The following is an 18,913-nucleotide window of genomic DNA, read 5'->3' on the forward strand; positions in this document are numbered from 1 at the left end:
TCTGTCCTGCGATGCGCAACCTCGTCGGGCGTGCGTGGGCAAAGGTGGAGTAGAGTATATGTACAGCCGTCGCAATCGAGGGTTGGACGGCATGCGGTCGCCGCGGAGGAGAGAAGGGCGGACAGTGAATTGGGCCCAGCGATGCTATGGGGGGTATAGAACTAGGACCCTGATGCGATGGATGAAACGCTTGCTCGCAGCTAACGAGATGGACCGGCTTGAGGTGGGCAACTCGCAGCAGCGCAAGCAAAACTCTGGGCGCGGCAAAATTCGCAGGAGGCGTCTTGGGGGAGCGAGGCGGGAGGTTGTTTCCTGTGTCACTGGAGGCCGTGGTCCATGTTGGAGAGTGGACGCTGTCCGTGACCAGCGACTAGGCCGCTTTGGTGCAGACCTTCATTGCGATGCACAACACTCAGATGGCCGGCTGCGCCCCTGGGAAAGAAACAAATCACAAATCACACTGACGTTCTCGGTTGTGAAAACTGTGTACCGTGTACTGCATATAGCCTACTGTGTACTGCACCACGTCGCCAGCAGACATGCAATCCCCATGCATCATGGCAAGCGGGTGAAAGACCCCTTGAGGCTTGAGCTTAATTTAGCCCCCTCCTCGACGAAGACAGCAGCCGGCATTAGCAGTCCGTTATGCACAGGATCTACTTTCCGATGCAGGTGTGGCTGGATGTGCATCGTGGTACTGTAGCCGTGCTTCTTTTATTTTCACTCTGAACAGGCCCACGCTATCATTTCAACGCCCGGCCCCTGGCCCAGTTGCGCATAGGCATAAGCATTGCTCACACTCACACTCACACTCACACTCACACTCACACTCACCAGCCAGAAGCCCCCCAACGCCGCCCGACAAGAGTCGGCGCGCGCAGAGAGCAGAGCGGGGAAGCAAGCCAGGCCCGCCGACAAGGTTCATGGCTGTCCCGCCTAGCGCCCTCAAGAGCCTTGGCATCCGAGGTCGGGTCGCGACTTCCTTCACCACCAGGTGCACTTTTGCACGTCCAAGGCGCGTTGCTGCACCTGCCTCTTACTTTTGTCCCACGTAAACAAAGATACGCTTTCTCAATAGCAGGTCCAAGTACTGGAAGTGCTGTTGAAGGATCCAAACAAGACGAATAAAGGATTCTGATTACTCTGCCGCACTTGACTACTACACCGCACCACATCTCATTCCACTCTACTTCTCTTCTCTTCACTGCGCCTACGTGACAACCACCCCCACCATGGAAGGAGAAGACACTGCGCCGCCTCAGAGGCACGAGCCTCCCGTCTTCAAGGCCCCGCGTCTTGTCTCGCGCCCAAAGCCCCCGGCGCAGCAGGAAGAAGAGATTGGCTCCGAGATCAAGCTGGGCGATTTTGAAGATGTCCACGCCCTTTCCGTCTCCGAGGCCCGCGCCGTCGTCACAGCCGTCCACGAGGCGCGCAAGAAGAAGGACCCCGAGAACAACCCACTGCGCGACAGAATACACAACGACAGCGGGTGAGTCGCCCCAGTGCAGCCATTGTTCGCGAACCACGGCTGACTGGCACAGGGTCATCGCCTCCTTCCTCGACTACCTCGACAACTTTGCGCGCTACAAGGAGGAAGACAGTCTGCACTCCATTGCCGCCCTCTTCGACGCCCACCCCGAGATCTCCGTTGTCGAGAAGGCGCTGCTGGGTAACACACGCAGCGGAAACAAGACAAGGAAGGAGCTACTGACCACTTCCTAGGCACACTTACCCCCGATACCGCCGAGGAAGCCACTACCCTCATTCCCTCGCTCAAGATGGACGAGGACGAGCTCCAGTTGATTCTCGATGAGCTGAATAAAATGCGTGAGTTGGAAAAAGCTGAGAGCTTAGCCAAGGGTAAATGAAGCTGACTTCTCGGACAGAGGATCGGCTTCGATAATACTGAGCTGGAATCCCTGGACTACGGCAGGCACCCCCGGACGACATGCAATCGCGACTTCTCAACGACCAACGAGCAACAGCGACCCACCCATCAACCCCGCTGGCAGTCACCATGGCGGATACTTACTATGCTACATACAGCCTCAAAAGCAGGACCGGCTCTCCACTCTGTGCACATTCGGTGCAGAATTTGGATTTAATAACTTTTGGATTCTAGCTCTAGTCTTACAAAACGGGTATACGACATGGCGGTCGAAAATGATCCATCGATACATTGGGTAACTATCCTTTGAGTGATCAGTATTTTGGGAATCAAATTGATAGTTTGCATGTCATCAAACCGTCGGACTCTATGAGTTTCACCTTCATGAACAGCCACGCTATCAGTGAATTTGAATCCAACTTGACCTTACCACCTGGAGGCCAGGATATCGTCAACGTGAATGACCCATGAATGACGTAGACGCCTGAAGAATTTGCTAATACATCCGCTCTTTCCCAAAGCACCTTCGCGTGTCACAAAGCCCTGACAAAGGCTCCGCACAATCACTTCCCACGTTTATAACCTACTTCTCACCACTATCACCACCACCACCACCACCACGCGTACGAAAGTCTTATCTCTTTACCAGTACCACGGAAACCGTTCTTGGCGTACCAAACTGAAGAATCATCCATTACATTACTTTAACGAGAGCTCTCCGGAGCTTTTTCGACTTTTGTCTCACCACGCGTACAAATCCACACACATTTGAATATTTCTAGCGCTCGCTCGCAACCAACCGCCTCCCGCTACAGTCTCACAACATCGTGTATCAAACGCAGCGATCAGTACCCATATCATTTTTCGAGTGCCTGACTTGGTCAACTCTACTTCCTGCGAGCCACACGACAGAACCGTTAACTTCATACCCTACTGCAACCATCTACGGCCACTACATCCCAAACACCAACCCAACGCGGTTCCTCGACCACATAGAGCACTATGCCAGGATTCACATCCTTCATCCTCGGCCACGGTCACTTTACCTCCTTCAAGCCCGACTCACCACCACCATCGGACTACGACTCCGAACCAGAAACAGCAAAATCCAAAAAGCGCCGTCTGCAAGAAGAACGCAGGCGTGCAAAACAAGTCTCTAGCTTCTATGATACCACGCAGTCGCGCGCAAACATGGAGAAGATGCTAGGTGTTGCGCGAAGTTTGTACGCCGAAATCTCTGCTCAGATTGATTTGTTTCATGATCTTGGGCTGGTGGAGGAGAAGGGGGCTATTATTAGGGAGTTTGAAACGGGGAATGGGAGGATTATTGCGGGAGCCAAGGAAATCCTGGATAGGTTTGAGAAGGGGGGTGGGAGGGGAGTTGTGAAAGAGCTGGAAGCAGGGGCGGCAGAGCTGAGGAGGGTTGTTACCACGGGGTCGGAAGGGGACGCGATGGATAGGTGTGTTATGCTGGAAGTTCTGTCTGTATATCGAATGCTGGTTATTGGACCAGTGAAGCAGATGAAGAAGGATATGAAGACTGCATTGAGGAAGAAGAAGGGCTGGACAGATCCCAAGTGAGGTTTTTAGATAATTTTGTTCAAGCCGTCTACTCTTGGCTGCAGCATTGATGAGCATCATGACATCTAGGTGAAATATAAGTTGGGTGTTTGTAGGATACGCCATGCTCCTGTTGCCTGGCAAGATACTACCCTGTCGTACTGCTTTGGTCTCGATGCTGGTTCAGAGAAATACTCCCATCCGCAAAATCATGGCACAAATGACTTGATACCACCGTCGTGGCCAGTATAGTGCCTAAAGAAACATCATGGCAGGAGACGTGGAGCTCGTTCCACCAAACTTGTTCGCCGTAATCTCGGGATGCTCAGTAATATTTTCACTGTACTGGATTGGTGCACTCCGGTCCTCTGGCACGTATGCCTCTGTGCTGGTAACTTGAACTGTGAGTGCTCCGTTGGGCTGTGCTATACGAGTGCCATTGTCCTATAACTGTTAGCACTAATAGACTACACAGGAATAAAGTGACTTACCGTAAAGATATTCCAAGTAAGAGTGTCCCTCAGGTATGGCACCACGTCGTCAGAGCTTATGCTATTCAGCTTACCAGCATTGACCAGGTCGATCAGGTGCGCTGTAATACTTGTGGTGCCGTACAGCACTTTCTCCGATTCGGTTCGAACTTGCAAAGTATGCATATTCTGCTTGTTGTCCGGCATGAGCATCATCCAGCTTCCTGCGTCCACACTAGGATCCGACTGGAATATACCGACAAAGGAGAACTTGACGATAAAGGTTGAGGGTAGCTTGGAAGCAATGGCCTGCGTATTGATGGTCCAGTCGGTGAAACTATTGCCATTCTTCAACAGCCTCTCTCCAGAACCCGTTTCAATTGCACTTGTAAGCTGCGAACGAGTCTGTCCACCATAAAGGGTCGAGATGACTGAGTTAACGGCATTCTGGTATGAATCGTCCGATGGATACTGCCAGCGCTGTGTTTCCGGGTAGGCATAGCCTAGGACTGTGGTATTGCGACAAGCATTCGGCGTCCAGAATTCACCAGGCGTCTTTCGAAATGGAAGAAGACTCGTGTCTCCGTTTACTTCCTGGTAGTCTTCCAAGTAAACGTTGCCATGAGGACCTATGTTAGAAGACTCCATCCAACGATCAGGATGAGCAGCCTGGTACAGGGCGAGGAGTCGGTCAACGTTCCTGACAGCGCTCGTCAGTCTTGTCTCACATCAAAAAGTGATTGTTACTTACGCGTGATGTAGCATAAAGAGTGGCTCAAATGCTGAGTACTCGAGCGGCCACATATGACCCTTGTATGGTGCATCAGCTGTATAGCCGCCGCCGATAATACCGTGTATCCAACCATGTGGATCCTCCAGCGTAGTAGAAAATCGTGAAAAGGTACTGGATCGGAAGACGACCCCTATCTGGGCTACTATGTTGACAGACTGGCCGGCGAAAGCATCGGAGAACATTCCGTTCTGCGAATGTGCCGTGGCATCATCAGTGTTGGGCCACCGTATCGTTGCGTTGATGTTACGCCACTACCGGAACCATTAGCGCCTTGTATTCGCAGAGTCCTAGTAATGACAACTATACTCACTTTTTCATCGAATCTATCGGATATAGGGTTGAATTGATAAGAGTATAGCGGGTTTGACATAGGCGTAGATACACCATCAGTGTTGGTGACCGTGAGCATAGGGTTGGTGAAGAATTCCGGCACAGGACCTGAGTTTGTTCCCTGAGCCCAGTCCCAGTATGGTATGCGAAACTCATTTGCGGCAGCAAGGTATCGTTCAACCTTATCCGTCGGTGCTTGAGTAGCGATGTCGTGAACATAATCTGACACGACTTGCTGCTCGAGTTAGCGATAGTCTTCAATTGCAGCCTGTGCTAGAATCGGGGTGATTACTTCAAACAATGCGAGATACGGACGATGCCAACCCATGAAGAGCTCATTGCCATGGGGGCAGTATCCTGTCATGCCTTGCTTGTATGGCAAACCCGGCGCATCTCCCCATGTCTGGAACGGCCTACCGTGTATAGCTAAGACATTATGTTAGCGATTTCAGTTTTTTCTTTTGCGCAAAGCATACGAACATGCGATTCCATAGAACGAGTATGCGTCGCTCTGATTGGCATTGTGAAGCTTATTCAGCGCAAGAATGTATAATGTCCATTGGTCCGGAAAATTGGCCTGCAGGTCTCTCACTTCCCGGCGCACAAATACGTTGCCTGTAAGAGCATTAGATAGCGCTCCTTGCTGAAAGGCTTGAGTGTCGTTCACCATTCTGGTCTCGTGAGGTTGCGCCAGTAACTAAGCCATTTCCGGATTGACGGGCCTCATAGTGGTTTCCATGCGGAACAATGGTGCATGTGATATATGATGATAGTATTGCGAGTAATAGGAGCCGTAACATGGCAGAGAGATGCATCTTGAGCGAGTGTGGTGCGGTGTGGTACTGATGTCTGCTAAGAGGCGGTTAGAGATGGAATTATATGAGTATCGTGGCTCGTCATTTAGCGTGGTGAGTGAATATCCACTCATCACCGATGATTCACCGTATGTTGTTTCCCGATTTGGTATCCCCAGCGTGGGAGGAAGGTAGTCGCGGTAGAGCGCATGGCATCGCCAAGCAGCGACACGATCAATGCATTCCAGCATTGACTTCCAAAGCTTGTGAACACATTCCGGAATTGTCTATTGGGGCTATCACAGTAATGGCGAGAGCATTAGAGGTTCAAATCGAGAAAACTCTGCCATTTAACGAAATCTCTGTACTAACCTTACACGCAAACGCGATCTGAGTAAACAGTTCTTAATTAACGCTAGGTCGGATCAGTGAGACGACGGTATATATTCCCCACACACTAACACGCCACGGAATGAAATGCGGAACGAGTGTGCTGTAAGCAGAACTCCCCACCAATACTCATTTGTCACTCGATCGAAGAGAGGTAGGGCTGACAGGAATACAATCTAACTTACCTGACAATACACTGAATACACAGCCAAGAGCTAAGCACCCCGTATGCGGGCAGAGGCGTTGGTCGCTGGAGAATGGGTGAGGGAAAATACTGACGTGGTGAGACGCGCCTTCCTAAGTATGGCACGGTCACTTCTTCTCGTGTAGTTGGTGCCTTGCGGGCGTACAAAATACTGCAACCTCATACTGCGTGCAGAAGTAAATTTGTGTAACGTATAGATAATCTACTGCAGCTGACCTGTGAAGCTCCTCGCGGCTTTGATGGAACGCGTAGTCATTGTCGGTGCCCTCGTAAGGAAACCCATTGTACATCACATAGTAGCCGAATATCTATTGCTCCATATTGCTGTTCAGTCCAAATTGTAGATATTGGTGGACCGTCGCATCCGCATTTTGCTGCAACTATCGTTGCACGGCGCATGGAAAGATATGCGCCATGCAATGTTCCCCGGTTAATGAAGACGAAGCATGGACTATAGTATAGAGTATCCTCCTGGCCATACATCCTCATGTTTGCTGTTCGGTAGTGTGATCGAGGCTTAAGAAGGAACGAGTCGTTCAGCAGTCGCTTGGGGGTATCTACTAGTTAAATGATGATGTGTGCTGATTAGCAAAGTCACTGTGGAACGTTTCAAGGTACCGGAGGTAGGCAGTCATGAATTTCCGATGAACCAAAAGAAGACGCTAGTATAAGTCATTTGTGCAGCTAGCCGTAGGCGCCCGTCTTGTGTATCCAGATGAGCTCATTAAGCGTCTGATACTTCCGTAGCCTGCAGCTGTCGCGCAAATCAAGAGAATGCTAACCAAACCGTTCTCGCCACTTCTTCCACCACTCTAAATGTCATTGTAACCCAAAAGTCTCTTGTCCAGGTCTTTGTCTGCGACCGCCCAAGCCCAAGCACGACCAGCCTCACCGCACCACAAAGCCGAAGGATCGTCCGACTTTTCAAGCATACCATCCTTCGCCATCGACTTGATCTCGTGGCCTGTGGTGTAAGTTAAGAAGTGCTCGAATTGTTTTCCGTCTAGAGCAAGTGCGTTCCCACTGATGCCGTGACACAAACATGGCTCCTTGGTAAGTAGCCCTCTCTCCCAAATACATTCCCTGGCCTTTGCAATGACCTTATCGATACGCTCGTGGAGTCCCGGGAAATACTTTCGAATTGACAAGAGCGATGTCACAACGCCAGGCGCGCCGTGACAGACTTGTACGAGCTTGTCACGGCCCGGCGGTAGAGACGAAGGAAAATTTCCACTCTCGTATTGGTAGCTCAGCAATGCCCCCAGCTCGGCCTCTAGCTTAGCGGCCCAGGACGGGTCAGTGAGTACTATCTGTGTAATGATACCAATTGCGCCATGTACAGCACCGACGTAGGCTTTTCCGTGCCACTTCCAAGGACGCGGGCTCTGCATGATGTTTTCGATGACTTCGTCGGCCGTGTCCTCTATGAGCTCCATGATTTCCCTGTTATGTCCGAAAGCCCCACGTACCAGTCGAAGTAGGTACAAATAGCCTGCACGACCAAATAGCCATTCATTAGAAGTTTCGTCTTCAAGCATGACCGCAGCATGATCGCATAACTCTTTCACCGTATCCGGGTCTTTTGCTGTAACAGCGTACAGGGCGAGTAGCGACATGATATCGTTGGATATGCCACATTTCTTCGGAGAGGGCGCCAGGAATTCCTTGATATGCGATTGGGCCTGTTCGATATATGCGGCAGACCATGTATTCAACGGATAGTCGTCGAGGGTTAGATCTGGGTAGATGTTGTGTAGGGCGTAGAACAAAAAGGCGACCGAGATGGGTCCGTAGTATAAGCCACCGCCCGGCGGAACATGATGCGGAGGATAGTCGGTGATCAACCGGTCCAACGACGCTAACAGTTGTTTGTGAGGATCTCGTCGTGCCAACGGCGCATCATTACGGAAATAGCGGGGTATTGAGGGTGCTGACGTTTGTGTTGCAGGTGCCACAGGCGGTGCGGATTCTTCAGACATGACGATAGGAATGAGTTGCAATGTGTTAGGATTTTTACTGAGAGCAAGAATAGGAATTAATGTTTGCGCAAATTTACGTCTGCGCGACTGATCTGCGGAGAGGCTTGGGACCATCGTAGCTGCCTTGAAGGATGACGTCAGCGGGGCTAGCGAACCATGATTGGCCTGCACGCCGTCGCAAACTTACTAGAAGCCAGCAACAAGGCCCAGAATATTCTATACAAGTATGCATCATCACCCTGATTACCTGAATCTATCATGTTCACCCTATAGTTTCCTGCCACAAGTCCTTGCGTCACAATACGCAACCCCAAACTTGTAAGCATCAAAACATGTCCCAATGACCTCGAAGGATAGACTTAGGATCTGGTATTTGTTTTCCTGATATAGAGGCTTTTGCAGCATTTCCAAACCATGGTATCTCACAGTAACTACCGATGAGAAGTGTTACCTGGCCATGGCAACGGCTCCGCTGCAAGCTCCACGTATCGTCCAGCCGAATCATGGCGGCCATGTTCTAGCAGACTTATCTCCCGGCTGTCCAGTTGTGGAGTGTCGTGCCGTTCTGTTAATGACTCGGCCCTGTATAAGGCGGCAACCTTCTGCTGGAAATGTGACGATACTTTGCCTACGTTGATGTCAATACGGTGCTTATCATCGGAAATGGAATATATGGACTGACTGGAAAGTTGCGGCGTCATATCACTACCGACGAAAGGAGAAGGATATGACGGGGCTTTGTAGATCTTTGTATATTTTCTTTTCCTCATATATAGACATACGCCGACCAATATAGCGCATAGTACGATGGCTCCTAATACCGCTCCTACAATCACCCCTATAGGTGCGGAGTGACTTTTCGATCCTGATGTAGCGTCGGATACTATGCTCGTTGCCGATGCAGTCGGTGCGGCTGTTACATGTGAAGGATCTACTAGGCTGAAGGATATATTTGGGTCAAGCGAAGGCCTGGAGGTTGCTGAAGACAATGTCCGTGTGATAATCAACGTAGAAGTGAGAGCGTTTGCAGAGGTCGTTATTGATCCCGTAGATTCAGCAGGAGGGGCCGAAGACGCTGGAAACAAGTCAGCTACATATGTAAACTACACATTTGGAACTTACATCGACCTGGCGTGAGATCCTTGCCGGCAGGACATCTACCACCCGGCGTGCAAGGGTCTACCGTGCAGCAGCCACGGAACCCGTAGCACATATAGAAAACACCCCCAGCTGGACAATCATCATCCCTTCTATAGATTGTCGAAATCATTGTGCGACGTCAAATGATCCAATGTGATGATGGTAGTGATAGGATAAGAATTCAGTGAATGAATGATGTAGAGATTTGACTACAACTATAAGGAAGCTCTACAAGCATGTTTGCTGCAAACTATAAACACAACGCAAACGCATTGCTGTTGCGAGCCGACATGCTTGCGCAAACAAAGCGCCGCATTAGAAAGGGCACTCCTTGGTGTGGCTCCTGATCGTGCTTGAAACGTCTTGCCTAATGCAGCCACATGGTCAAAGAAAATTCCATACTAAGCCTTGCGATCAATAATGGGTATATTTGGATGAGATGCATCTGTTGATGCAGTCTCAAGCAGGTGCAGGTGGGAGCGTTACAGCGAAAGGGGGAAGCAGAAGGGTCGCAGCCCCCGGCAATGAGCTTAATGGGCCAATTACGTCAGACGCCCAATGGATCTGCCAACTCGTTCTATTTTCGCGTCAAAAGCTTCATCGATCATGCTGTTCCGATGCTTCATGACAAATACCTCTGACCAACGGCATTATACGTTGGCGTCCCTGGTCGGTGTCGGCCGTCATCTTTCACCTAACAGCGCTTCTCTCGAATCCTACGTAACGCCACTCGGAATGCGGGACTTTGAGATAGCACAGCTTTAATATGCATGAGCGCCTGCTTTGAGCCACGATTGTGTCCATGGGACGTGTTTGAGGTGAGATCCAGCTTGAGACGTCGTTTGGGTTCTGTACACGAGCTCCAAGACACTGATGGCCCCTGACCACTCATCGGCACGGCCCACCATTACCTCTTCTACAAATTTCCCAAGCATAAAAAGGCATGATTAACCACCTCTCTAACTCGCCGGGAATCGTTCCGATTCCGTTTGGAGCCAATCTGGAACTTGCTTATTGCACCACTATGAACCGCCACTGCAAGCTCACGAGAAGTATATGTCGTCGCACGACGGAAAACTGGTTTCCTAGCTCGGTAATGACTTCTGAATCTTGCGTTTATACACGAAGGAAGCCTACATGCCAACTAACACCAGATTGCCAGCTCACTTCTGCACCCTGATCCCGGACTGTAATGTGTAGAATATGGGTATCTCGGAACTGGTTCCAATTATGAGTGGCAGTAACATCTGACCTAATGGTTCTCCTGGAGCACTACAATAGACGCAGCACATATAGCGGGTCGTGAGTTTCAGCAACACAGTTGCGACGCGAATCCACACTCCACTTAACCATGAACATGTTCACGGTATGTCCAACATTGCGCAGTGTGAATTTTAACATCAAGAAACAGACCTTCTCTGTCAGAAGTTCCAGATTGCCGATCCGCAATTCCGAAAAATCTTCGGTGAGCACCCAGTGAACCACGTGGTTCAGTCGAAATCAGAAGTTAGCGTACCACCCAAAGCTAGGGAGCTACACATATACTGTAGGATTAACGTTTGGTAGCGGTATTGGGGTCGTTTTGAATGTCAAGGTTGAAAGCAAACTCATAAAGCAGAAGGCGAAGTACGATGGGCTAACACGATAGGCGTTGATTGTTCAAGTGACGAATGGTAAGCGATATTTGATATTTATCACGGAGCGGTCTACCGAAAATTCCTGACACGAATCGTTTACGAGTCTTGTGCTCTTTCCTTGGTAATCCTACGGATCATACATTCTAAGCCAATAGCGCTTCTCACAATCTTGCGAAACATGGTAATTACATTCGTAATGGATTACGTAGAGATATTTGAATCCATCGTTAGGTGACACACAAGAATGTTAGTCAATCATTTTTAACCATGGATCAGTGGCCGTTTATTTTCTTTAGCACACTATAGATACCTCACTTAGGTATCTTCGGCAAACTATATAAACCCTTTATCCTCCCTTCCAACTTGTCTCTTCAACTCTTTAGCACCATCCTTCACAACCGCTTTACTGTTAATACAACTAATAAGCCATACAAACCTTCCATCCTCCATTCCAACTTGTCTCCCAACTCTTAAAGACTACCCTTCACGTTTGCTTTACTGTTACTACAAAATCGTGTCTTCTAAAAGGTTGTATGCCCGAATCTCCGGCGAGATCCTCTACGAGGATACCGCACAACGCTACCACGACCTCCTCCAACGCTTCCGAAATGTAGCCAACTTTGCGATCAACTCCCACAAAAAGTACGATCTTACAAGTCAGAAGCTGAGTACTTGGTCTGTCTGCAAATCTTCAAGTCTAGACCCCCTTCTAGACCCCCTAGACGAGGTGATTTGCATGATCAAGGGCGTGATACATTCGCGACATGTATCCTTCTATGAAGACTGGTTACAAACCCACGGGACTTACTCTCAATGGCCTTCCAGTAAGGACAAGAATTCACTATGGAACAGATTTTCTTATAGCATGGCCGATCAGGTACGCAACCTGCGGAACTGGTTTTCAGATTTATTCGGCATAAGAGAAATTTCAATCGAAGAAGAGAATGGTAAGTTCGATTTGCTCTTAACGGTTTATGCGGAACTTCTTCTAATTGTCGAAGAGCTACTGAAGAAGCTCAAAGAAACCTTTGATGATAGCTCCGCGTGGGCCACCACAGCACATGGATGTGAAGAGAGGCTGCCCAAGCATCCTGTGGCTTTACAGCTCGAGCTCCAGGCAAGACTCGATAAATCTATGGCCGAAATAAAGCAAGCTAAGGCCACCAAGGATGGCAGACGGTCGATAGTGAGGATTTATGGGTATACGGCAGAATTACCCTCATCATCTTATACGATCTGGCCTCGTGGTTATGAAGATTTTTAAGATACCAAGGCTTCAGCATCAGAACTCCAGACACAAGAACATATTGGCAGCTGCGAAAGGAACGCGTACCCAAATTATATCGACGACAATATGCTATTAGACTAAGCAGCTACTGTATCCGCCATGCCATAATTCTTTTTAGTGTTCCATACCCTCCACTCCCCAGCGTTCACCGCATCATACTTCTTCACTTCGTCTTTCTCCTTCAAGATCGGATCAATCAGCACATCAGGGTCTGGATGTATGAAAAAAGGAATCGAATATCTTGCCGGCAACACATCGCCAGATACCCGCGGGCTTACGACTCGGTGCATAGTACTTCGACAACGATCGTTCGTCAAGCGTTGCATTAGGTCCGCAATATTGATCAGTACTGTCCCGGGAACTGGTAGCGCCGCTTTGAATTCGCCGGTATGGAAGGGATCGACCTCAAGGCCGCCGACGTTATCTTGGAAGAGCAGTGTGCACAGGCCGAAGTCAGTATGCGGAATGATACGCGCATGCCCTTCTTGTTCGACAATCTTCTTCTCGATGGATGGATAGCGAATAAGGCGGAGTTGTGGATCGGCCCGCTTGGTGATATCGTCGAAGAAGTTGTCTCCCAGATCCAAGGCCATGGCCAGGCATCTAAGCACATTCATACCCAGAACGTAACACTGGTTGTAGAAGTCGTCAATAGTCTCGCGGAAGCCAGGAAGATCAGAATCTGAGGGACAGGACGGGTTCCTAAAGCGGCGATGTTCGTAGCATTCTTTGTGGTCGGTACCTCCATTTGCTTCGTCGCCATCGCCGGTGTAGCCTTGGTTTATCTCGGGATCGGATAGGCGCCAAGTGTATTTCTTTTCCAGTGGTAGATCGAAGAAGCTTTTAGCCTAATTTCTGTCAGGTCCGTTATATATTGACATTGAGAAAACATACAAGTCGGAATATCTCATCAACACGCTCTTGTGGTATGCCGTGATCTTTCAGGTAAACCCATCCAACTGTCGAGAAGGCGTCATATATTTGTCTTGCTACCGCACGTCTCTCCGCATCACCGCCGTTGATGAACTTTTCAAATGAGACGATTGCAATTTCGGCTGTGCCCGCCATAGTATAAAGTTCGATTGTAGTTGGTAGCTATGCAGATGTTCATGTACGCGCGAGGTGCGTATGCTCTGCGTTCATTGTGGCCACCACCGTAGCGGGAAAGTGGGCTTTGCCTCATCGTCATCCCGTCACTGCGCAATCGGCCCTGTCTGTCCCTAAGATCACGTGTTCGCGAGGCCTCAGAATGCATCATGTACACTATGCGCTACATGCCCATGTGTAGTTTCGTTCTTCTATTAGACGTGTAATGTTCTCGTCTAGTTCAACTATTAACATACTCGGTCTACAAAGCTTGAGCCTGCTTCGCCCCAGGATATAGTGGCATAATAATCTTGACAGCAGCCTCATAGCTGGTGAACAGTATACCACCACTAAAAACGGTGCGTCCCAACCTCATTGTCGTGCCTTTCCAGAACCCGCGGATTCCATAATCCAACAACACGCTCTTGACAGCCTCGACCGTAGTCGTCCCTTTTGCGCTCTGCGACCGTGTCTTGATAACATCAAAAGGCTGTGTGGATAGTGTTGTGACAATGCCAGCCACGGAGCCGTTGGCAAAATTGACAGCAGTGTTTTGCTCTATATTTCGAGTCTTTTCAAAGTCTTTAAGGATGTTGTAGGTTCCCATTCGGAAAGCCGTGGCAAATGCTTGCTTGAGCGTGGTGCCAGCAAAGCCGCGGTACAAGCCCCGAATACCATGCTCTTTCCAGATAGTCGTGGTGGCGTGTAGACCAGAGCGGAAGCGCTTCTCATTTCTCGCGTCGTCTATCAGGGCCGTTTTGATGCGCTCTGTTGGCGTCACGGCAGTGATGGATGCGACTACTCCTGCGGACATGCCGGCCAGTAGATTGCGAAGAGGTGAAAGGGTCCCGGTCTCTGGATCTGCGAAGGACAACTTGATTTGGTCGAAGAACAGAAATCTCACGGCATCCTTTCCGACCGAACCCTGTCATCGTCTCAGTCTTACTACTTCCGATAAGGAGTATTGAGCAAGTGATGATTCGGACGAAGCAAGCTCAGTTCTTATGAGAGCAAGCTGCACAGACCAGGTGACTTGAAGAGATGCACACTCACAAATACAAGTGCGCCGCAGCCCTTGTAGAGCGCTCTAATGCCTTCATTCTGATACACCTGCGTGACGACGTAGAAAGGATTCCGAGGTGTCGGTATGCCTTTCTCTGCTCTCAATTGCACTCGTGTCTTCGCAAATTCCATAGGATACTGCATGAGCAACACGTAAGTCGCGCGAAAATGACCGGAATACCGCTTTGGAGACGTACCGAGAGGAACCCTTCCACGCCGCCAGCAATGCCGCCGGCTGCCAGAGAGACTACCGCGGGTACGTTCTTATCCTGGGAAGGCCATCAATTGGGATTCAATGAGCTCTTCATTGTGGCTTACATTGCCGCCTGAAACCATTTGCGTTTATAGGTTTGGGATGAGGATGGTGTTACGATGACGATGGGTGGATGAAAGTTGCGGATATGCAGCTAGCCGATAGCCGGGTTAAAGGCGCGGTGTCGGATAACTCTAACGTGTCCGTGCGCGTGATGCGCGGATTCGCGTGATGCGCGGGGAACACCATATCCACTACTTCAAAAATGAAGCTATTAAGCCACGTATATAAGCTGTTATTATACGAATTTATAGAGGGGGAGTAATTAGATGCTTGCGATCAACTTGTACTATCTATATTTTGATGGGAGGTTGACGTTGCGGCCACGTGATGTGAGCTTTGATGGAGGAGCTGGAGGCTCTTCTTGAACTTGAGCACCAGCGCGAGCAGCCTCAACGCGTTTTTGACGCTTGTTGTTCGATGAGGTAGCTGCTGAAGCTCTCCTCTTTCCCTTTTGGGGTAGTTGTATAGCTTTAGCAGCGTCTCTCTCCTCCTTCTGGCGCGCGCGTTCAGCTGCTTTCTCAGCTCGCTCAAGCTCCCTCATCTCCTTGAGTCTCTGCCTCTCCACACGCCTCTCCTCGAGCTCATCTTGACGCTGCAGTCGAGCCTCCTCGCGCTGCTTCTTGGACCGTGCTTTTTGGAGTTTCTCCTCCGTCTCATCTCGCTCCCGTACTGCTTCTCTAGCTCGAGCCTCACGCAGCTTGCGAGGAGACCAGAAGACAGAGCCACCGTGATACTCCTGGCGCTGTTGAAGGTCAAGAGCTTTGCCCTTCTTCCTGTGCTTCTTTTTATGTTGAAGAGCCTCCTTTAAGCCCTCGTTCTCATGCTTTAAAAGCTCATACTGCACAGAGAGATGGTGAACGCTTGAGCGCAGCTTTCTTGCCTCATACTGATGGCTATCATTAACAGCAGCTCGTACTAGCCGATCGAGCTTTCTCCAGTCATGATCAGAGAGCCCTGACGATGAGCTTCTCTCAGCTTCTGGCGTGCTAGCAAATCTACGAAGGATAACGTTGGCATCCATCGGCCAGATCCCAGTGGCTTCGAAGGCCTTCAATATGAGGCTCTCTGTGAAGGAGGATATCCAGGCGCTCCAGAAGAGCGGGAAGAAGTCCCCTTTCTTGATTGGAATAAGGCCTTGAGCCTTATGGAGATGGTTAGTGAGCTCGTTAGAGTAGGCTTGAGAGAGTGGCTTGAACAGCACTACATCTAGCGGCTGGAGCGTATGGGTCGAATGGGGAGGAAGGATCATGAGGAGGATCCTATGGCGATCGCAGTACTTAATAAACTCCATCGTGAGGTGAGATCCATGGCCATCAAGGATGAGCAATCTCCATCTACCTGATCGTTGCTTTGTAGAGCGATCAAACACCTGCTCCAGCCAAGCTAGGCCTACGTTATCATTTGACCAGCCTGTTGGAGATGATGAGACAAAGACCTCATGTTCTCCTGCCTTGATATCTTCTACCCAACTCGATCGTATAGCTCCATTTTTAGCTGCGTAGATAAGGGCTGGAGGCAGCGAGCTCCCATCAGCGCAGCAGCAGGCCAGGACTGTCAGAAACTCGCGTGATCCATCCTGGAGAGATGCTCGAACCTCCTTCTTCTCCCATTGACGCCTGCTGAATATCCTCTTACTTCTGCCTATCAAGCCAATTAAGAAGCCCTTCTCATCCATATTGTATATATCTCGAGCCTCTAGGTGATATTCGGTGATCTTTCGATGCAGCAGCTCGAAGTAGAGTCTATACTTTGACTCAGAATCAGCCAGGTGGCGCGTACGATCCATGGCGCTGGTCCACTTTGAGATGAGATGGATCTCGTGTCGGTTGATGAAGCGAGTAACCCAGCTCTCGCTGAGCTGCTGATGGGCTACTTCTGATGAGAAATTCCTGATCATCTCTCGTGTAGGAGGAATGCCTCGCTTTGTGAGCTTTTCGATATATCTCACAAGCTCTAGCTCTTGTTGTGGGTTGAGTTTCTGCTGGTTGAAGTTCTTGTCTCTTTCTGAGCTTGTCTGGCCCTGGTGCCTTCGGGTCAACGTAGATCTCACAACACCATGCTTAGCAGCAATTTTAGTATACGAGAACTGTTCTCCTGGCTCTAGATTTTCAATATCTTCAATCGCAGCTTGAATTGGGTCCATATTGGTGGAGTTAACGTGTGTTGAAGGTGAAGGGGTTTGACGTGTTTTGGTGTTCCCCGCGCATCACGCGAATCCGCGCATCACGCGCACGGACACGTTAGCAGCTCTGGAGTGCGTCGACACATCTAACACAGCGCACAAACATAATCACATTGCGAATTATAGGCATATATTGGTGACTTGCAAGTTATTTTGGTAGTCTTCATTTAGTGTTGTAACTTCAGTGGTTCACGGGTGCGTTGACCGAATTTTCGGATAAGCGTCAGCTTCTGCGCAGGCATTCGACGGCCATGGAAAGTCTCGAAATACCACGGAGCAATCCTTTACATTCGTTTGTATGACGTTGCCTGATATCTTAGGGACTCCAAAAAGACTCCAGTCTCACCTGGGTATCACAGAATACTTTCCAGTGTGGGTAAGCGCCTAATAGGCGTGTCTGGCGACTACAGTGGCCTTTTCCCACTAGTATGTCAAGTATTTTATGACACCCGAGTGGTCTGTAAGTCACAATAGTGAAACCCCGCGATACCGAATCTTGTTCGCCTTGAGCTTCTCCGCAACTTCTGCAATGCCAGGCTCACTCAATTCAAGGTTTTCGATCCCAGGCTTCACATCGTGGGTTGCTGCGAATTACAACATCTCGTCGTGCTTGGCCCGGGAAGCGACGAGGCTATATCCAACGAAAAACATCTACAAAATGCACTATTGGAATACTCCAGCACTGTTGTGTTTCAATCATGGATGAATTTTGCTTACGGAAGCTCGAGAGTCCCATGAGGCGCAACCAACGGAATCACTTTCCTGCTCTGGCCAGAACTTCCTTGGTCATGCATCTGGAAGGCAACATGTTAGGCAGCATCAAAGGACCTGTTGTGTTGTAACTCTTCCAATCCAGAGACTTACTTCCAGCAACCACCAAAGTGCTAACAGGCTTATACAACGTCCCCAGGCCAGCTGACAAGCTGATTGGATAGCAAGATGGCGAATATCAACAATGCCTATGATGCCCATTCGCTCTCCTGGCTTCACCACAGACACCAACGCGTTGTACGTCGTAGCGCAAGCATACTGGGGCGGAGCCACATGTTCTCTCGCCATATTTCCAGAGATCTTATGCAGTTGCGTTTCTTTGCCGATATAATACAGGTTAAACTACTATTCATATTCCAACATTACTAGGATAGCGTTGGGATGGGACACAGATGTTCAGTACTACGTGCCTTATCTCCACCACCGGCAATGTCCACATTATTAGCAGACCAACAATCCTCTTTTCCAACACACGCAAATTAGGTGATCGGTGAATATCTAGGTAACTTCCTACTGTACATCTTCCATCAACCGCGAAATCTAACGCCTAGCCAGCAAACCACCTACACCCCAACCCCATCCAACCCAACCAAACTATCAAACCGATTCGCCCTCGCCGCCGCATACTCATCCATCTTCTCATCCGCACTATCCCCTTCACTCTCATCTGCCCCACTACCCCTCAGCCTCCCCAACTTCCTCAACGCATCATCCACATTCCACGCAATCCTCTCCGCACCCACTCTCGCGCCCACCAAATTCGGCGCCCCAGGTCCCAGCCTTAGTCCCGCTAGCCTTCCAGTAGCAAAAAGTGGAACGTCATCTCTCCACATGAGATCTTCGTTCAAGCACGGTAGCCCGCCCACGTATTTGATTGGGTACTGCTGTTGGAGAGAGGCAAGGTACGGTATACTACGTACATCTGTCTGGATGCCTGTTGCAAAGACTATGTAGTCGATGGATGGAAGCTCCACGTCTGCGGCGTCAACTTTGCATGTCCAGGTTTTCGCGTCTGGGTCCCA

The 18,913-nt window shown here is 49.7% G+C and overlaps 8 protein-coding genes across 8 annotated transcripts; 3 read left to right on the forward strand and 5 right to left on the reverse strand.

Annotated features, from left to right (window-relative positions):
- Positions 1–1,232: 1,232 nt before the first annotated feature.
- Positions 1,233–1,868, forward strand: PtrM4_136250 (RPB4, RNA polymerase II, fourth largest subunit; the record flags this gene model as incomplete). The annotated part of the gene is made up of 3 exons (XM_001938310.2): positions 1,233–1,489; positions 1,542–1,669; positions 1,723–1,868. 3 exons carry the CDS (start codon positions 1,233–1,235, stop codon positions 1,866–1,868), a joined length of 531 nt encoding a protein of 176 aa, XP_001938345.2.
- A 1,022-nt stretch (positions 1,869–2,890) lies between these two features.
- PtrM4_136260 (Atrophin-1 multi-domain protein) lies at positions 2,891–3,469 on the forward strand (the record flags this gene model as incomplete). Its single annotated transcript, XM_001938309.1, has 1 exon — positions 2,891–3,469. The coding sequence occupies one exon, from the start codon at positions 2,891–2,893 to the stop codon at positions 3,467–3,469; it is 579 nt and encodes a 192-aa protein (XP_001938344.1).
- Positions 3,470–3,703: 234 nt separating this feature from the next.
- PtrM4_136270 (tyrosinase) lies at positions 3,704–5,711 on the reverse strand (the record flags this gene model as incomplete). Its single annotated transcript, XM_001938308.1, has 6 exons — positions 3,704–3,892; positions 3,940–4,618; positions 4,670–4,962; positions 5,022–5,276; positions 5,334–5,467; positions 5,522–5,711. The coding sequence occupies 6 exons, from the start codon at positions 5,709–5,711 to the stop codon at positions 3,704–3,706; spliced, it is 1,740 nt and encodes a 579-aa protein (XP_001938343.1).
- Positions 5,712–7,242: 1,531 nt separating this feature from the next.
- Positions 7,243–8,409, reverse strand: PtrM4_136280 (lanthionine synthetase C protein 1; the record flags this gene model as incomplete). The annotated part of the gene is made up of 1 exon (XM_001938307.1): positions 7,243–8,409. The coding sequence occupies one exon, from the start codon at positions 8,407–8,409 to the stop codon at positions 7,243–7,245; it is 1,167 nt and encodes a 388-aa protein (XP_001938342.1).
- Positions 8,410–9,294: 885 nt separating this feature from the next.
- Positions 9,295–9,546, forward strand: PtrM4_136290 (uncharacterized protein; the record flags this gene model as incomplete). Its single annotated transcript, XM_066109298.1, has 1 exon — positions 9,295–9,546. The coding sequence occupies one exon, from the start codon at positions 9,295–9,297 to the stop codon at positions 9,544–9,546; it is 252 nt and encodes an 83-aa protein (XP_065960220.1).
- Positions 9,547–12,551: 3,005 nt separating this feature from the next.
- Positions 12,552–13,542, reverse strand: PtrM4_136300 (thymine dioxygenase; the record flags this gene model as incomplete). Its single annotated transcript, XM_001938305.2, has 2 exons — positions 12,552–13,322; positions 13,369–13,542. 2 exons carry the CDS (start codon positions 13,540–13,542, stop codon positions 12,552–12,554), a joined length of 945 nt encoding a protein of 314 aa, XP_001938340.2.
- Positions 13,543–13,822: 280 nt separating this feature from the next.
- Positions 13,823–14,958, reverse strand: PtrM4_136310 (tricarboxylate transport protein, mitochondrial precursor; the record flags this gene model as incomplete). Its single annotated transcript, XM_001938304.2, has 4 exons — positions 13,823–14,485; positions 14,614–14,760; positions 14,820–14,891; positions 14,941–14,958. 4 exons carry the CDS (start codon positions 14,956–14,958, stop codon positions 13,823–13,825), a joined length of 900 nt encoding a protein of 299 aa, XP_001938339.1.
- Positions 14,959–15,224: 266 nt separating this feature from the next.
- Positions 15,225–17,081, reverse strand: PtrM4_136320 (uncharacterized protein; the record flags this gene model as incomplete). Its single annotated transcript, XM_066109299.1, has 1 exon — positions 15,225–17,081. One exon carries the CDS (start codon positions 17,079–17,081, stop codon positions 15,225–15,227), a length of 1,857 nt encoding a protein of 618 aa, XP_065960221.1.
- Between the last annotated feature and the right edge of the window lie 1,832 nt (positions 17,082–18,913).

The sequence above is a fragment of the Pyrenophora tritici-repentis genome, chromosome 8, assembly GCF_003171515.1.
Source record: "Pyrenophora tritici-repentis strain M4 chromosome 8, whole genome shotgun sequence".
NCBI classification, from domain to species: domain Eukaryota; kingdom Fungi; phylum Ascomycota; class Dothideomycetes; order Pleosporales; family Pleosporaceae; genus Pyrenophora; species Pyrenophora tritici-repentis.